Source organism: Rhinolophus sinicus, chromosome 1 (genome assembly GCF_057876585.1).
Source record: "Rhinolophus sinicus isolate RSI-liver-muscle chromosome 1, RSI-T2T, whole genome shotgun sequence".
In the NCBI taxonomy this organism is placed as follows: domain Eukaryota; kingdom Metazoa; phylum Chordata; class Mammalia; order Chiroptera; family Rhinolophidae; genus Rhinolophus; species Rhinolophus sinicus.
The window spans coordinates 92,978,768-92,994,627 of record NC_142501.1 but is presented as its reverse complement, the minus strand read 5'-3'; the positions used below and the strand labels follow the sequence as shown (position 1 = coordinate 92,994,627).

The following is a 15,860-nucleotide window of genomic DNA, read 5'->3' as shown; positions in this document are numbered from 1 at the left end:
TTATGCTGTGTCTCCAGACAATCCAACTGCAAGGATGCATTAAGATGAGCCTTGAAATTATATTACAGTGTTAGGCAGAAATCTAGATGAAGAGATAGAATAAATGAGCTCAGGATGAGAGATGACAGAACACGAGAGGTCGAGTTCCTTTTGTCTTGAGTTAGCTGGGTGCAAACTTCCCAGGCTGAGGGGCCCTGCTGAGCGCACATTCCTTCTGGATGGCACTTTCCCCAGGAGGCTTAGTGACTTCCCAGAAATTGCTATAGTCTGAATATTTGTCTCCCCCCAAATTCACATGTTGGAATCCTTACACCCAATGGGACAGAGTTAGGAGGTGGGGCCTTTGAGAGGTGATTACACTATGAGGACGAAGCTTTCAGGAATGGGGTTAATGCTCTTATGAAAGAGATTTCGCAGCTTCCTCACCCTTCCTACCACGTGAGGCCCCAGTGAGACGGCATCAGCTATGAACTCGGAAGAGGGCCCTCAGCAGAGAATGCAACCACGCTGGGGCCTCGATCTCACACTTCCTGCTTCCAGAACCGTGAGAAGTAAGCTACTCAGTCTATGCTGATTTGTTACAGCAGCCCGAATGGACTAAGACAGACATGATCTCACCATAGTCTGCTAAGCCAGTCTTCCTGCTTCACAGAGAAACTGAGGCATGGAAAGCACAGTGTGTGTACGAACTAAGTGCCCTATCTGCCCAGCCACAACTCATTCAAGGTGATACTGAGGTGGGAGCGAGGCTGCCTTGTTTTCAATCTACCAGAATTCTCTTTGTGGAATCTGGTGGCAGTCGATGATTAAGCACAAAAAAAAAAAGAAAAAAAAAAAGAAAAAGAAAAAAGAAGTAAAATTGGCTCTGTAAAAAAATAAAGCCTCGCCAAAATTATTGCATCATGCAGAAATGTATGGCACCATTAAAATTGTTTGAAGGGGGAATTATTGGTGAATGGTGCAGCAAGAGCCAGAGGTAAAGTTGGAGAGAAAGTGGACTTTAGTAGGCAATGTGATTATCTGGTAAAAGCAAACTAGGTTTCTAAAAGATCCTCAGCTTTCAGAAAGAGGCAATGGCCCCAGTTTGCATCCTTTCCTGCCACTCATCTCACTTTCCCCTTTTTTCTCCTAGTCCTTTACAGGCTCTAGAGAAAATTTCTCTCCACAGCTCCTGGAAGAGTATGTAGAAATCAGAGTGTCTCTTGGCCGTGGGAGGGAGCCCAGGCCAGATGGAACCCTGCCGGCAGGGTCTTCCTGGCCCTCAGCTGCTGTGCTGGTGCATTTAGAGAGATTCTGGCCCTGCTATTCTGCACTCCATCTGCCCAGCTGCCCCGGGGCCCTGTGGGTCCCTCAGAGCCTTGCTGGCGGCTGCCAGCCCCTCCTCCTGGGCTGATCAGGGGTTTCTCCTACACAGGTATATGCACCCCTTTCTCCTGTGCCTCTGCTTCTGTCAGAGTTGGCAATATTTCAGATCTTATCCTGTGGCGTGCGACACGCTGACCTTCTTTGGGGGACAGAGGGCATAACGGATTTTGGAAGTTAATGAAATCCGTAGTCCAAATACGACACCCTGGCCTGAGTAGGAAAGTAGGCCGGCTCACAGTTGGTAAAGACCATTGATCTTCCCAGGGTCAGACAAGCAAATCTGCCCCTGGACTTGGTGCTTGAATCATCGGCTGAGGTGCTTTCTCAGTTTCTTCACCTGCCTGGTGAATGTCAGGACGCTGGTCCCTTTCCCAGGAATAGCTCGCTCATGGAGGACAAGAAAATGTCTAAAACAGTGGGTCCATGCCTGAACAAGTTGGACCCTCAGCCTCAGAAGCTCCCTTCGCATCTGTACAGGGCATGAGTGCCCGAGACACCCATGGTGGGTGTCCTCACCCAGCATGGGTGCCCCTGGAGAACCCCAAGCTGGCCGGAGGATGTGGACCATGATGACCTCAGGTCGTGTGAGGGAAGCTGTTCGCCAAAAGGAAACCAGATGCTTGATCTTTGAGGAAAGAAAGTCCTAGACAGGGATAAAGCTGACAGAGTAGACTGAGGACTCGGGCTGCAGAATTTCTTTGCAGACAAACTGCTCTTCCTGAGAGCCCATTCCCGCTTTCCTGCTGACTGTCCACATGTGAAGTCACAGCCCCCACCAGCCCGTATCTGTCCCTTCTGCCCCCAGCCCAGTGAAAAGAAGGGAGCTAGTGATGACTGTTCCTTCTTGACCATAATCTCAGGGAATCCCCACGCGCTGCTCACTTAGGCAGGGCAACCATCCTTCCTGAAAACAGCACAGTATGCAGAGCAAGGATGGCTCTGGGGCCACTGGCACCCACAGGATCCTCTGCACTCTAAGGTGCAGTTAGAAATAAGAGGAAGGCTGCCTTTGCGCATGGGAAGCCCAAGGCCAGCAAGGCTGCCTCTCAGGCTCAGAGACCTTCAGGACACAGAGAGACTGCCCTGGCTCGAGCATGCCACAGTGCTGGCCACTTAGAGAGCCTCCTGCCTCTTCCTTCTCACAGCTCCACTGCGATTATGTGGGTGAGAACTGAGCTAGGCTGAGCCCAGTGAAGGCGAGGCCAGCGGGCAGGGCGAGGATGCCGGCTGGAGCCAGCTGGGGAAACAATGTGGCTGGAAGTCTGGAGCCCACCCTGGAAGTGGTGTCAAAGCTATCAGTCTCTGTCCAGCAACTGGGATGTGCAAGGACAAGGTTCTGCATTCTGGGGAAGGGTTGGGTCAGAACAAGGTAGGGGCTTAGGGAGCTCAGATTTTAGTTTCACTGGGGCACCAAAATGCTAACCTCAGTCAGCAAAATGGGAACCTCAGTCAGAAGTCCAATGGACTGGCTGCACCAAGCCTCACCAGGGACGGCCACAGCAGCAAGACCAATTCCAAACCACACCTGCCAGTATGCTCTCTGCTTTCCTTAGGTCCAGCTCAGGAACTGGGTGGGAAAGGACACACAGGGAAAGAGCCTCAGCACTTGCAACTGACAGGGAATGAGGTAATCCAGGGATGCAGGGAGCAGTGACCGAGTCAGGAGAAAATCCATACTGGGGCCCCAAGGGCAAGAGACTGTCTTATTCTGTCAAGAGGGCTTCCACTATCGTGAGTCGATTTCTGGTAGAAAATCACCAGCTGGAGAAAGAGGAGGGAGGATGAGATAAACCATCTGGCTTCATGAAGCCAAAGCAGCTGGGCAAAGGAGCCAAGTCAGATAGATAGAGGATAGCAGAAACTGCAAATGTCATGGGAAAGAAGCAGTGTCTAGAGAGCTGGGCTGCCCTATATAGCAGCTGCCAGCCACATGTGACCACAGAAATTTAAATTAATTAGAATAAATGAATTAAAACATCAATTCCTCATCTACACTAGCCACACTTCAAGTGCTCCATAGGCACAGGAGGCGATTTCAGAGACAGGGCATAAGGAACATTCTCATTATTGCAGAAAGTTTCATCGCCAGTGCTGGGCCGAGGCCTCACTTCCTCCCTTAGGTTTGAAATGCCTTCGGGCCCTCGTTTTTCCTGCAACAGGGAAGTGAGCCCGAGCGAGGCTTCCGTTGTTCTTATTCAAGGAAGCTGGGGGCAGGAGGGTCAAGGAGTGTTTTCACTTTGGTTCTATTCACTCCTCTGGACTGTTCTCAAGCTGGGAGAAAGCTGAAAAGAGAGGCCAAGGCTTTGATGACAGAGAGCTGCCAGGGTCAAATCCCCTCCAGCATCCGCCCCTTGGGGAGGTAGGAACTAGGAGGCAGTGAGAACTGGGTGCTCCCTGAGCAGGCAGCAGCCAAGGGGAATGAGGGAAATTTGAGAAATAGCAGCCCCTGCCTTTTCACCCCTCCATGAGCCACAGGCAGGCCTACGGGGAGGAGGAACGCCAGCGGGGACTTTCTACTTGGGTGAGCTCCTCCTTGCCTGGGCAAAGCCACTTCCTCTGCGGCGCCTGCCCTCCTTGTCCTTGCCGAGTCATTGTCAGCAGCAAATCCCAGACAACTCAGTCACATCGTCACTCACTCTGGTACTAAAACCTGTGCTGACAGTGGAGTGTCTGTGACTGGCACCACTTCCGGAACCAGGCTCCTGCCTCGCCCTCCATGTGATGTCAGAGCTGCCCAACTGGGCTGAAGCCTTGGGACCACTGGGACATCCTGTTGGCCATAAAGGACTTGTTGGGTGGCTCCCTTTTCTCCTGCCATTCTCACCTTGGGTAAAGGGCAACATGGAGTTTTAATCCAGATTGTATTGTCTATGGGTCAGTTTGAAGAGAAATGTCATCTTTATATTAATATTAGTATCGAGTTATCCAATTCATGAACATGATATGTTTTTCCATTTGCTAAGTTTTCTTTAATGAAATTTTATAGTTTTGTCTGTAGAGATTTGAGACTTTTTTTTGGTTAGAATTATTCCTAGGCATTGGATGTTTTTCAGTGCGTATCATAAAGTATATTTTAAAAATATTTTTCCATCTATTCTGATAAATTTCAGTTCATTATAAGAAGACAATCCAGCTATTTAGTTATTTTCAGTCCATTCTAACCAAAAGTTTTTCATGCTGATCAACTTGATCTTGCACAATCATGTAGGATCCAGGTGCTATCTGCTTATCTTCAAGGTAGGTGTTCAAATCAATTCTACTATCATCTATTCCACTCTTCCAGACATCACTGCAGATCTCTGAGGTTATTGCGGGGGCTGAATTTCTCTGAACTGGTTTATATTCACTCATAGTGTTTTTTTTTTTTTTTTTATGTATTTGGAACAGAGTGTGAATTTAAGGAGTGGGGCAGTTGAATTTGGGGCAGGGACTTACTTGAATAAATTCATTTTCCATAAAGTGGTGAGGACAGATAGAAATGAACTTGGGAACACCAGTCACCATGAAGACAATGAAAGAATGAAGCAACAGTACAAACTGACCAACCAACTGACCAACCAGTTAACCAATCGACCAACCAACCAATCACAGAGATAGAGAAGAAAAGTGGAGCAGTGACAACTTTAGATAACTTCTCTTTGGCTATGACTAATGTCAATCAATCTTCAATATCCTTGCTGCCTAACTGTCCTTTTACAGCTAATGCTTCCAAGTGCAAATCCACTCATATCACACTTAAACAATCATGCCAGTGAACGAAAAGGTGCCGAGAGAATCCCAGTTAATGGGGAGATATGAGAACTGTTTTGTATTTCAGGTCACCGTTAGAAGCCCTGGTTCTTGGGCCAGATTCAGCTGCATATTTCTACCGGGCTTCAAATAGTTTCTGGTTTGGTGTTTCACCTGGAAGTTTTGGGGATGCTTTTCCCAGAGTCTGTTCCTTAATTAAGAACATAGCTTAATGAGAATCCAGGGAGCCCTGCTCTCCCCAACACTCCTCCCACCTGGTTAACCCACTGTGGCCAGCCAGTGACCTTCACCCCTCTATTGCCGGAAGTCACAGAAAAGATCCACTTTCCTTTCTCTTTACACCACAGACTGACCCTGGTGGGTGGAATGCAAATACTCCAGGATGGCTCTCTTCCTGCTTTGGGAAGAGTCTCTCTTATTTTGCTCACCCCCTCACACTAGAAAACTAAGAAGTGAGGAAAGTAGGAGGCACTTTGTGGTTTAGACTACCACAACTGGCTACTGCCTGCGAAACTGGCTTGTTCCTACATCTGCAGGATTTAGGGAGAGTGTCTTTCAGGTAGAGACCCCTGCGGGTGTCAGTTTCATTTGCTTCTTAGGGCAGGTTTGCTCCAAACATCTCCTGTGCTCATGAAACACAATTCAGGAAGTCTCCTGCAGGGCTCTGCAGACTGCATCAGACATCATCAGAAACACATCTGAGTCAATTGTGAAATGACTCAAAGCTTTGAAACATTTAAACCATATGTCTCATTGAACTAGGTGGAAATGATGCCAGTTTCCCTGTTCGAGATTGCCATCTGAGATTGAAGCTCAACTTGGCAATGACCCTGAATTCCTAGCCTTGCCTGGTCATGTGGTGGCTGTGAAACTGTGAGCATTCCCGGGCCATGCGGCTTGGAATAGGACCATTGGTGGGCAGAGGTACTATAGGCCCTACAGTGGTGGCCAGGGACACTCAGCAGTTTCTCTAGGCCAGAACAAAACTTATGCCCCTAAATAGGACTTGGTTTGGAAGGGAAAGTGAAAAGAATATATTTGCTGCCCTGAAGGAAGTAGGAAAACACCATTATTATCACCAAATGACGTTCATTAGGAGTCTTAGCCTCTGAAAATTAGCCAAGATCCCTAGGCATTCTTTGAGTGAGAGGAAGAATCAGCACTATAAGAACATTGTTTGTCTTATCTTTAAACTCCATCAAATGTCTTTTCCTTCTTTCTGAAAAGTACCCAGCAGAACACTTGATGTGGAAAGATGCTAACGGCTCAGTGTGGTGGAAATTACATTGACTGTAAAGTCAGAGGTGTTTGATTCTATTCCCAGTTCTGCCACTTAGCAGTGGTGTAATTAATATTACACTTAATTACTCTGAGCTTCATTTTCCTCTTCCCTAAAATGGGGGTGTGAATACCTATTCTATAAGGGTGTTTTGAGGATTACATTCAATGAGGTATGTGCAGCACATGGTAGGTTATCAAGAAATGTTATTTGAATATTAATTCAAAGAAGGTGATGGATAGCTTGTTAATGAACATGGATCCAACAGCCAAGGAGCACTTCCACCCCACCCTAATTAGTCCTGGGACAAGTAAAAGTTTGAATAAAAACGGAATATATGGCCAAGGACTCTTCCTTATGTTGATCTGTGTTGCATCTGGGAAAACTAATAAAGGAGGGGAAGAGAAGTTTCAGAAAGCTAAAGAGGTTGTCTCAAGTCTGTAATGATACAATTCTCTTAGAACCAACTCTTTCTTTCTCATTGCTCTGCAGAAGGTGTTGTAGCAGCCAGAGGTAGCCACTGGGTTGCTATATACCCTTCCTCAGGGTAGCTGCCCTTGTGAATCCGAGGCCTGTGGATGGCAGTGATTCTGACCTGTCCTCCTGGCGGAAGATGGAAGGTGCTGCTCAGACCAGCTGGCTCTTCCATTATCCAGAATAATGGAGCTGGTTAGGGAGGTTTACCAGGGTTATCCAGATAATCCAAGGTGACAGGTAATCCAGGCTTTCCTACCCTGCCTCTTTCATCCAACAATCTACTCTTCTGTCCCACCCCTCCCCCCCTTTTTTTTGGAGGAGCTGCTTACAAGGAGCAAAGCACAGACATTTGCAGGTAACTTCTCTTCCTGTACTGGCAGCTGCAAGGGAGCAATTACGTAGCTGCCCAGCTGGGAAACAGGGGGCCCCCTCAGGCTGGAACACTGAGACCTGAGTAAACCCAGCCCTGGCTGAACTTTTTACAATGAGGTTGGTCTGTGCGGCTGATGAAAAGGGAGGAGTGGAGAACAGATGCCTGAGTGGATTTGGGGGGTTGGGCGTGGAGAGGTTTGGTTTGTCGGTCTATGGGCATAGTTTCTTCTAGATTATGTACTGGGGTGGGGCAGAGACAGGATGGGGAATGGGAAAAGGAGGACCGTGGTCTGCCGCCCCTGGAAGGAGGAGCTCAGCTCGGGAGGGATGTGCTTCCTGTACATCCCAGCCGCAGCCCAATCTGGGCAGATGTAGGAGTTGGCGTCATTATCACCAGAGAAGACATGGTCCTTCACTGACCACTTCTGCCTCTCGCCTGGAGCTCCCACTCTCCTCTCCGCCATCCCTCTGGTGCCTGCAGGCCGAAGCCTGTTCCCAGGGCCTACCTTGGGTTTGAAGGCAATGAGCTTCAGAATCATCTCCACAGTGAAGAGGCCAGTGAAGAGCATGTTGAGGATGTTCATGGCGATTTTGAACAGGCAGCTCTGCCCGTAGTGCTGAGGGCGGGAGGAACTGTGAGAAAGAGGCAGGGACCTGCACTCCTCACCACCCTCATCTCAACGAGTATCTTCCCTGAACCTAGTTCCGGAGGGCCATCCATATCTCCGTGGGCAGTCCAGCGGCCTCAGGAGAACTAACAGGCTCTTCCCTCCTCTGTCATCTCTGGAACCAGAGGTCGGCAGAGTTCTACGCTCCTGCTTTGGGTTATGACACCGTTATGGAGAACCCTGGTACTCAAGAATGCTCCGGCATGAGCTGACCTCCCTGAAGACAGATGGATGGAGAACCAACCTCCACACGCTGCACCTCACTGACAGTAACGGGCACTTCAAGCTTACCATCTGCTCTCCATTCCCTACCCCCTCTCCATTTCCTCAACTCAGGGGACTCTGGAGTCTTTCCTAAGGCCCCAGAGAGGAGCGCGTCTTTGAGAAGGGTCCCTTGTCTTCATCTCAGAGGAGAGGGCAGCTCTTCTGGTCTTTCTGCCTCCTCTGGCCACCAGGAAGGTGGCAGAGCAGAGAAGACCGTGCAGCTCTTTTACACTCCATCTCCTCCCATAGCACTGTCCCCCATGCAGGGACCAGGGCCCCCTGGACTGACCTGCATGGCCAAGCAGATGGTGTTGAGCAGGATGAGGACAAACATCAGGTACTCAAAGTAGGTGGAGTTGACCACGTACCACACTTTGTACTGGTGCTGGTTCTTGGGGATGTACCTCCTCAGGGGCCGGGCCTTGAGGGCGTACTCCACGCACTGTCGCTGGGAGGAAAATGGGGAGAGAGGAGGTTTAGTCACTTGGATGGTGTGGGGGTGGCAGAAGACTGTGGGATGCAGATGAAGCTATATACCTGGGGGTAGGGGTCTCTGGGAGTCAGAGAATAATCTATTGCTCTAGCTCACTTGAGATGTTATTTGAACATTGTTTGGGTTTCCTGTCACTCCCTTAATCAAGGAGAGAATCTCCTCTAGTTAATCTCCTCATCAAGATTAGTCAAGGAGTGTGTATCTCCTTTCTTTCAGCTCAGTACTGCCTGGTATACTGCTGACACTTAGTTGGCGTTTGATAAATACTTGCTGCTTGACTGATAGTTGGTCTCTCATTGATAATTTCCTACACCACACACTCTCCTTGGGGCCCTTCCCTCCTCAGATTTCCTTTCCTGTCTGAAATCAATCTTCCTTATTTACCAGTGTCCACAGATCAGGAGACACAGGTCATGGGTAGGGGATGAGATCTTGGGCTGACTAGATTTTTTTTTGGCTCCAGCACAGATTTAGTTCATTTCTCAGCACTGTGCCCAGATTCCCAACTCAGGAACCAGGGGTGGGGGGCTGGGGGGGCAATGCAGGCTCTTCTCTTACCCTCAGCCTACACGCCTAGTCTCTAAGCCTGACCCATCTTACTTCCTCCTATTCTCTCTATCTCTACTATCATTAACCTGATAGTAGAGGAGGGGCTATTCATCTCTCATCTACTTTCTAACTGGCCTCCTTCTTTCTGGTCTTACTTCCAACCCAAAGTCCATACGGTAGCCAGAATAATGAGTTTAATCCTAAGACTTTGACATCAAAACTTGTGAGGGGTCCAGCTGGCTTAAATGGGGCCGAGCTGAGCGTCTGTACCATGCTCCTTTCCATAAGCAGACCTGATGTGGCTCACAGGCAGGGATATATTTCCCCATGGACTCTTTCCATGGGAGAACCTAGCTGAGGAACTGACCTTGGTGACTGCCGCCAGAGCCCAATGTAACAGTTGCACCGACAAGTCGCCAGCTCTTGTTCATAGGCTCACAGAACACGCCACGGCACTGGGCATGACTATAGCACTCCTACTTAAGCCTCTATCCTGGCCCCACCTTATGCACAGGCCTCTGGGTTGTGCTTAAGAAGCCATTTAATAGTGGTGTTCTAATGCCGTGCCCTTCCTCAACCCCCAAGCTCTCACTCCCTCATCTTCTAGTTCCTTTCCTCTTTCCCGTGGTGCTAACCCACATGGGCCCTTTCTAACCTGTCAACTTCTAGATGGGGCAGAGGATTTTCCCCAGTCTGTCACACAGTCTCCTGAAGTAGAGGCTTAACTAATACTCGTTGGCGGAATGAAGGCATTCGCCAGGTCTGGGATCTGCAGGGATTTGCGTTTCTTTTGCTCAGGCTCCTCCAGAGACTGGGGGCCCTGTTGTCACTGACGAGCAGACAGGTGATGTCTTTTCTGGGGGCGCAGGCCGCCCGCGGCTCCTGGTCCTCAGCGGCCCCGCTGTCCCTCACCGCCTTGCTCCTCTGCTCCCTGGGAAGCTACCTGGTTCTTGTCCAGCTCGCAGTTCTTGTACTCCTGCTCCCCCTGCTCCTGGAAGGTGACGATGACGAAGCCCACGAAGATGTTCATCATGAAGAAGGCGATGATGATGATGTAGATGATGAAGAAGATGGAGATCTCCACGCGGTGGTTGTAGATGGGGCCTTTGTCCTCGGTGTGGGAGTCGATGGAGCGGTACAGCAGCCTGGAGGGGGGACAGGCCCACACAGGGAACTGGAGACGCGGGGTCACCTCGGGGAACGGTGCTGCTGAGGCTCCCAGGGGGCCTGGACTCAGGGCTGCTGCAAACAGCCCTACGTCAGGAGTCAGACGGCCTGGGGTCAAGTCCAGCTCTGCCGCTTACTGGCTGAGGGACCTTGGGCAACCTCTTTCAGCCTGAGATTCTTCATCTATCAAATGGAGACAATAATTCCTGACTTTCCTACCTGGTAAGGTAGTTGATATAATGTATATGAAGGTGTTTTGAAATGGCCAAGAACTATTTTAATGTAACATGAATCATGGACATTGATTTCAAATCCTGGAAATATTGGTAAATATTGAAACATCTTTGCAAACTGGCACAGACTCAGAGAACATAAAATTAATCCATCAGAGATCAAATATCCATTTAGATAAAAATACTAGGTAACAAACGACCAGGCTTATTCAGATCATGAGCAACGGTCCGGACTCACACTCAGGCAGTTGGCATGTGCGTGCCCTCCACGTGAGCCTGGGCTCTGTGCCCATGACACTTGTTTCTCCCCATGGACAGACACCATCTCCTCTCCTTCCTTCGTCACCCGGCACAGTGACAGAGGTATTTTCCTCTAGATATCATCGATATTTAACCACACAACAATAGTGACTCTCATCTAAGATCCATGTGCTACTATTGACTTACAAATATTTAGAATTTTCTGACTTTTAGATGATGATTTCACTGGAATACAAAAGGGGAGGGAGCAGGTGTCTGTACAAAGATATATGGACAAGCTGATGGACAAACTGGCTGGTAGGGTTCATCTAGGCATGAAAACACTACCTCTGCAGAGAAACTTGGACCCAGGCTTTCTTACTTCCCCTGTAAATGTAGACAAGGCTTAGTAGATGGGCTTTGTCTAAGGAGAATCTTTGTCTAAAGAGTCTAGTGAAACAGAGACATTTCTACCATGGTAAGTGCACATTGGGAGTGGTAATCTTGAATCCTATGGTGATTCAAAGGCCCATACTGGAGAGACTCTCCTTATACCCCACTCCCAGATGCTATGACAGAGACCCCTATCATTGTGGCTCACTCTGAGATTAGGAAGGGGTGCTAAAAGAAGCTTATTTTTGGTTAGAGTTTCTGAAATGTTGACATGTTCTAGAAAAAGAAGTCTATGTTGCAACAGTGACGATGGTCTACAGATTGTTCTAGAAACATGCCCTCACAGCCTGGGGAGGATACAAGTAAGTACGACCTCTAGGAAGGAGTGTGGGACAGTAATAAGACTCGGGGAATGTGTGTGAGGACAATGTCTTGGCCCCTCCTATCAGGGGGGCTAGGCCTTGATTTGCATACTCACTCTGGCCACCCCTCAAAGGTGGAGACAGTGAAGAGGGCCATCATGGCCGCCAGAACATTGTCAAAGTCAAACTTGCTGTTCTCCCAGCTGCGTGGCTGGATGATGGGGTGGTCAACCTCCCCGTCCTTGTATGTGATGTAGTTACCCCTGAGAAAGGAGGGGAAAGAGTTAATTTTGGGGGGCTCTCATGTCCCTACACCTGACCCACCAAAGACTCCTGGCATGCTGGGTGGGATGGGACTAGTTAGGCTTAAACCCACAGTTCTAGCCATTGGGAGGAGCTTCAGTGGGTAGAACCTGTTACACGTTATATCCATGGGACCAGATTATCCATGGGTAGAAGTCCAGCTGCCGCTACTATCTGAGAAAGAATGGGCTGTCCCTCCTCTCATGCCGAATCACCAACCCCAGAGTTAACCAACCTTGGCACTGGCTGCCTACTAGCCCATACTTACTTGCATTCTGCCTCGGTCTGCTTGGAACTATCTGAACAGGTGTAGAGCTTTCCCTGGAAGGCAGAAGAACAAAGTGATTGGAGATGTTCATTAGTCAATGATTCAATCAAAAATGGTCATCTCTATAGCCCAGCACTGTACTAGGGACTTGGGACAAAAAGCACAAGGAGAGCAGAATCCGGGTGGGGAAGACCCTGACGCACATATAGAAAGCAATCAGTGTCGAGAGTACCACCAGAATTAAAAAAAAAGGCAGCTTCAATCCATGAGCACTGGATTCTTTAGGAAGGTCTTGTGAGGAAGGAAGAAGTGGAACTGGGCTTGGAGGGATGAATTGGGTGGAAGGAAACCAGTGGAAGTTTATCTGGTGGGTGGGAGAGAACAGGGGGAAGAATGCTTTAGATGGGAGAATAGCAGAAATGAAAGGATTAAGGCAGAAAAGAGCAAACACCAAGGACGCTGCCCCCCCCCCCCCCCCCCCCCCCCGTAGTGGAGGGGCTTTGTCAGAAGCAGTGAGAGAACCTGGCGAGATGCAGGGCTCTGAGAGCTGGGTGGCCTTGATGGTGTTGAGAATGGGGGACAGCTGTTTGTTACACAGGCTCCTGGCAGGGAAGTTTGGGATCATAGGAGGCCCTCCCCTCTTCTTGTCAGAAGGAAGGGAAAGACGTGAAGCACAGGCAGTGCAGAGAGAGCGTGGGGTCTTCGCTGGTGGGGTGATGCTTCCTGCCAAGCCTGTCCCTTTTCTGGTCTGAGAGGCTGAGAGCAGGGCTGTGGTGACCTTCATGCCAGGTCTGACCAGGCCACAGTCTTCTTTTTGCTGTATCTGCCAGACCCTTTTCCTGGGCATGCTGATAGGAGGAGAAGGAAGAGCCAAGACGAATCAGAGCCGAGACTGTACCTTGAAGAGCTGGACCCCGATGCAGGCGAACATGAACTGAAGCAGCGTGGTGACAATCACGATGTTGCCGATGGTCCGGATGGCAACGAACACACACTGAACCACGTGCTGCCGTGGGAGAGAAGGCAGGAGGGGATGTGGTTTCAGAAAGAGCCTGCAGCCTGAGCTCCCTTTAGCCAAGCCATGGGCCTCTCCACGGAGGCGGCATGAGCAGCCCCCTTACCACGGCGGGGAAATCACTCAGAGAAGCGGAGCACCTTCCCAGCATCGCCTAGTGCGGGACTCAGTGGAACTCAGTGGAGCCACTGGACTATAGGTGGCTGCAGGGACAAAAGCCCTGTCAATTTCTCATTTTAGAGGGGTAGGAATATAGGCACCTCATCGCCATTGGGGGCACCAGTTAGTGTTGGGTCTCTTTTTTGCAAAAGTTTTGCTTAGGAGTTCGGATTCTGAGTGACTGCCTCGGTCTGTTTCCCTGACCAGGCCACAGTCTTCTTTTTGCTGTATCTGACGTGTTCCCTGACATGGGACTGGAGTTGCAGGCAGGAGAGTCCAGGCCCCAACATGGCAGCCATCATCTCCTCCCTGCAGCCTGCCCCATACCTCAGCTCAGCTCCGCCAGTCCACAGACTGACTGAGGCTCATGGTTGGTGGCTTCCCGCCCTGGCCCAACCTCCTCACCTTCAGTCCCTTGGCTCTGTTGATGGCCCTCAGGGGCCTGAGCACACGCAGAACTCGCAAGATCTTTACAACGTTAATTGCACTGGACCTGAGAAAGAAGCACGGCAGGGGGTGAGCTTCTCCTGTGTTTGGTAAAGCAGGAAATACTGTGGTGAGTGGCTGTCCTGGCAGGCTAAGCCCAGGCAAACTTGTGAAAATGTGAAGTCTGTGTGGAGTCCTGGGACCATTCTCTACTCCCATCTCTCACCCCAAGAGGACCTGAAGCTTTCCTGTGACCTAACTTTTCTGTGGGTGAGTAAGTAATACAAAAAGCAACTCATGAGCAAAATAATGTGCTAGTCAAGGGCATTTACAGTGTGAAAGAGACAGATTTAGATGCGGCAAACCTGAATTCAAGCCCAGCTCCACCACTTCCCAGGCAAGTCACTGAGGATAAGTTTCCTAACTTTTCTGAGCCCTAGTTTCTTCATCTGTAAAATCAGATAGTAGTCACTTCATGAGTTTGTTGCAAGGGTTGAATACGAAAGACATATGAGAACCACCTAGCAGTGTGCTTGGCACATACTGTGAACTGAATAAATGGCAGCTTTTATTACTGTGCCTCAGGAAGATGTCATTGAACTTGAAGAAATACTACCAAATTGTAGGACTTCGGGCCTGTGGCTGGAGGTGGGGAGCACGGGCAGGAGATATTTTGGTGCTCATCTCTAAGCATGTATCTTAAGTAGTTGCCCGTATGCCTATATGTAAAACGCTATCTGGCTCATAGTGCACTCAGGACTTGAAGAAATGGATTCTACACAACAGGTTCCATACACCTAGGACGCCAGGGTCACAGCAGAACTCTGGGAGCCTCAGGCCACTGTTGTCCTCCAGTGGCAAGGAGGCACTGGAGCACAGGCCACCCACGGGCCTCTCGGCAGGACACATTAACCATCTGCCCAGGTGGGTTTACTCACTGTGCCAAGTTGGGGAGCAATTCTGAAGTGCATCCTAACCCTCACATGCTAATCATCTGAGTGAGATAATCTTTTCTAGCTTTTGGAGAGCCTTATACCCACCTTGGGACCCAAGAAATGTATGACACATGAGCAAGTGCTGATGTCATTGTTCACGTGGTCAGGGTGGTGTGCTGACGAGAAAGCTCATAGAAAGATCTGACGTCTCTGGTTCCTGGCTCCTTAATCCAAAAGATTCAAAGGGCATTCCTATCTATCTGGGTATGTCAGGGAGGGAGTCCATTTGCACTACATCACAGTGGAAGGGATTTAAAGGTCAGGTGGGAAAGCACAGACTGAAGAAAGGAATTCTTGGTTCAAGGTTAAATAGTGACTAAGTGGCCGTGCTGGGATTAGAGTCGAGACCTGCAGGCAGATAGCTGAGTCGTATAACTGACGATCACAGGAAAGTCTCACTTCTAACACCCCCATCCTCACATTTTCTAGGCTGACCATGACAATACCCTTGGGAGGGGAGACCCAGGGCCCTTTTTTCTGCCACTGGTGTGATCTTGGGCAAGTCCCACAATGTCCTGAATCTCAGTTTTTCTGTCTGGAAGCTGGGGATTAGTGCACTTGCCTTGCCTGCCTGTGGATGTTGTGAGGACAACAGAAGACTGTGTCTGTGAAAGTGCTCTGAAGTGCGAGTGCAGGATCAACACCACCTGCTGACAGAACTTGGGAGGAACTTGTGGTCAGATGGTTTTAAACCTGAGCAAGTTTGCAACCTTAGTTGCACTTGTATGGTGGAAGCACCTGGAGAGCTTTTAAAAGTCCTAAAGCCCAGGATGTACCCCAGACCAATTAAATAAAAATCTCTGCGGCAAATGTCTTTTTAAAAGCTACTCAGTGATTCCACTGTGCAACCAAGATTGAAAATAACCCTTTCTGTTTTTCTCTCTCTCTCCCTCCCTTGGTCACCCATCAGGTGCTTTGACTGCACAGAGGGGTGAAAGAAAGGCAGGGGGATGGACCACAGATCAGGGCAGGTCATGGCAATGGCAGGTCCTTGGACCGAGGGCAGCCCAGGGCACTGGGCACAGGGTGGAGGGCATAGGAAGGCCCTGGAGACATTCTTCTCATTCTAACTGGGCCTGGCC

General features: G+C 49.5%; 1 protein-coding gene across 45 annotated transcripts in view; it reads right to left on the bottom strand.

Moving 5' to 3' along the window:
- CACNA1C (calcium voltage-gated channel subunit alpha1 C) overlaps positions 1–15,860 on the bottom strand; it is a 721,586-nt gene that overhangs the window by 65,352 nt on the left and 640,374 nt on the right. For all 45 annotated transcript variants that reach the window (XM_088801728.1, XM_088801716.1, XM_088801731.1 and 42 more), the window contains 7 exons: positions 13,763–13,850; positions 13,082–13,189; positions 12,184–12,236; positions 11,729–11,875; positions 10,161–10,362; positions 8,465–8,623; positions 7,750–7,860 (listed from right to left, as the gene is read on the bottom strand). In XM_088801728.1, coding sequence (XP_088657854.1) covers positions 7,750–7,860; positions 8,465–8,623; positions 10,161–10,362; positions 11,729–11,875; positions 12,184–12,236; positions 13,082–13,189; positions 13,763–13,850 — 868 coding nt within the window. The remainder of the gene's footprint in view (positions 1–7,749; positions 7,861–8,464; positions 8,624–10,160; positions 10,363–11,728; positions 11,876–12,183; positions 12,237–13,081; positions 13,190–13,762; positions 13,851–15,860) is intronic.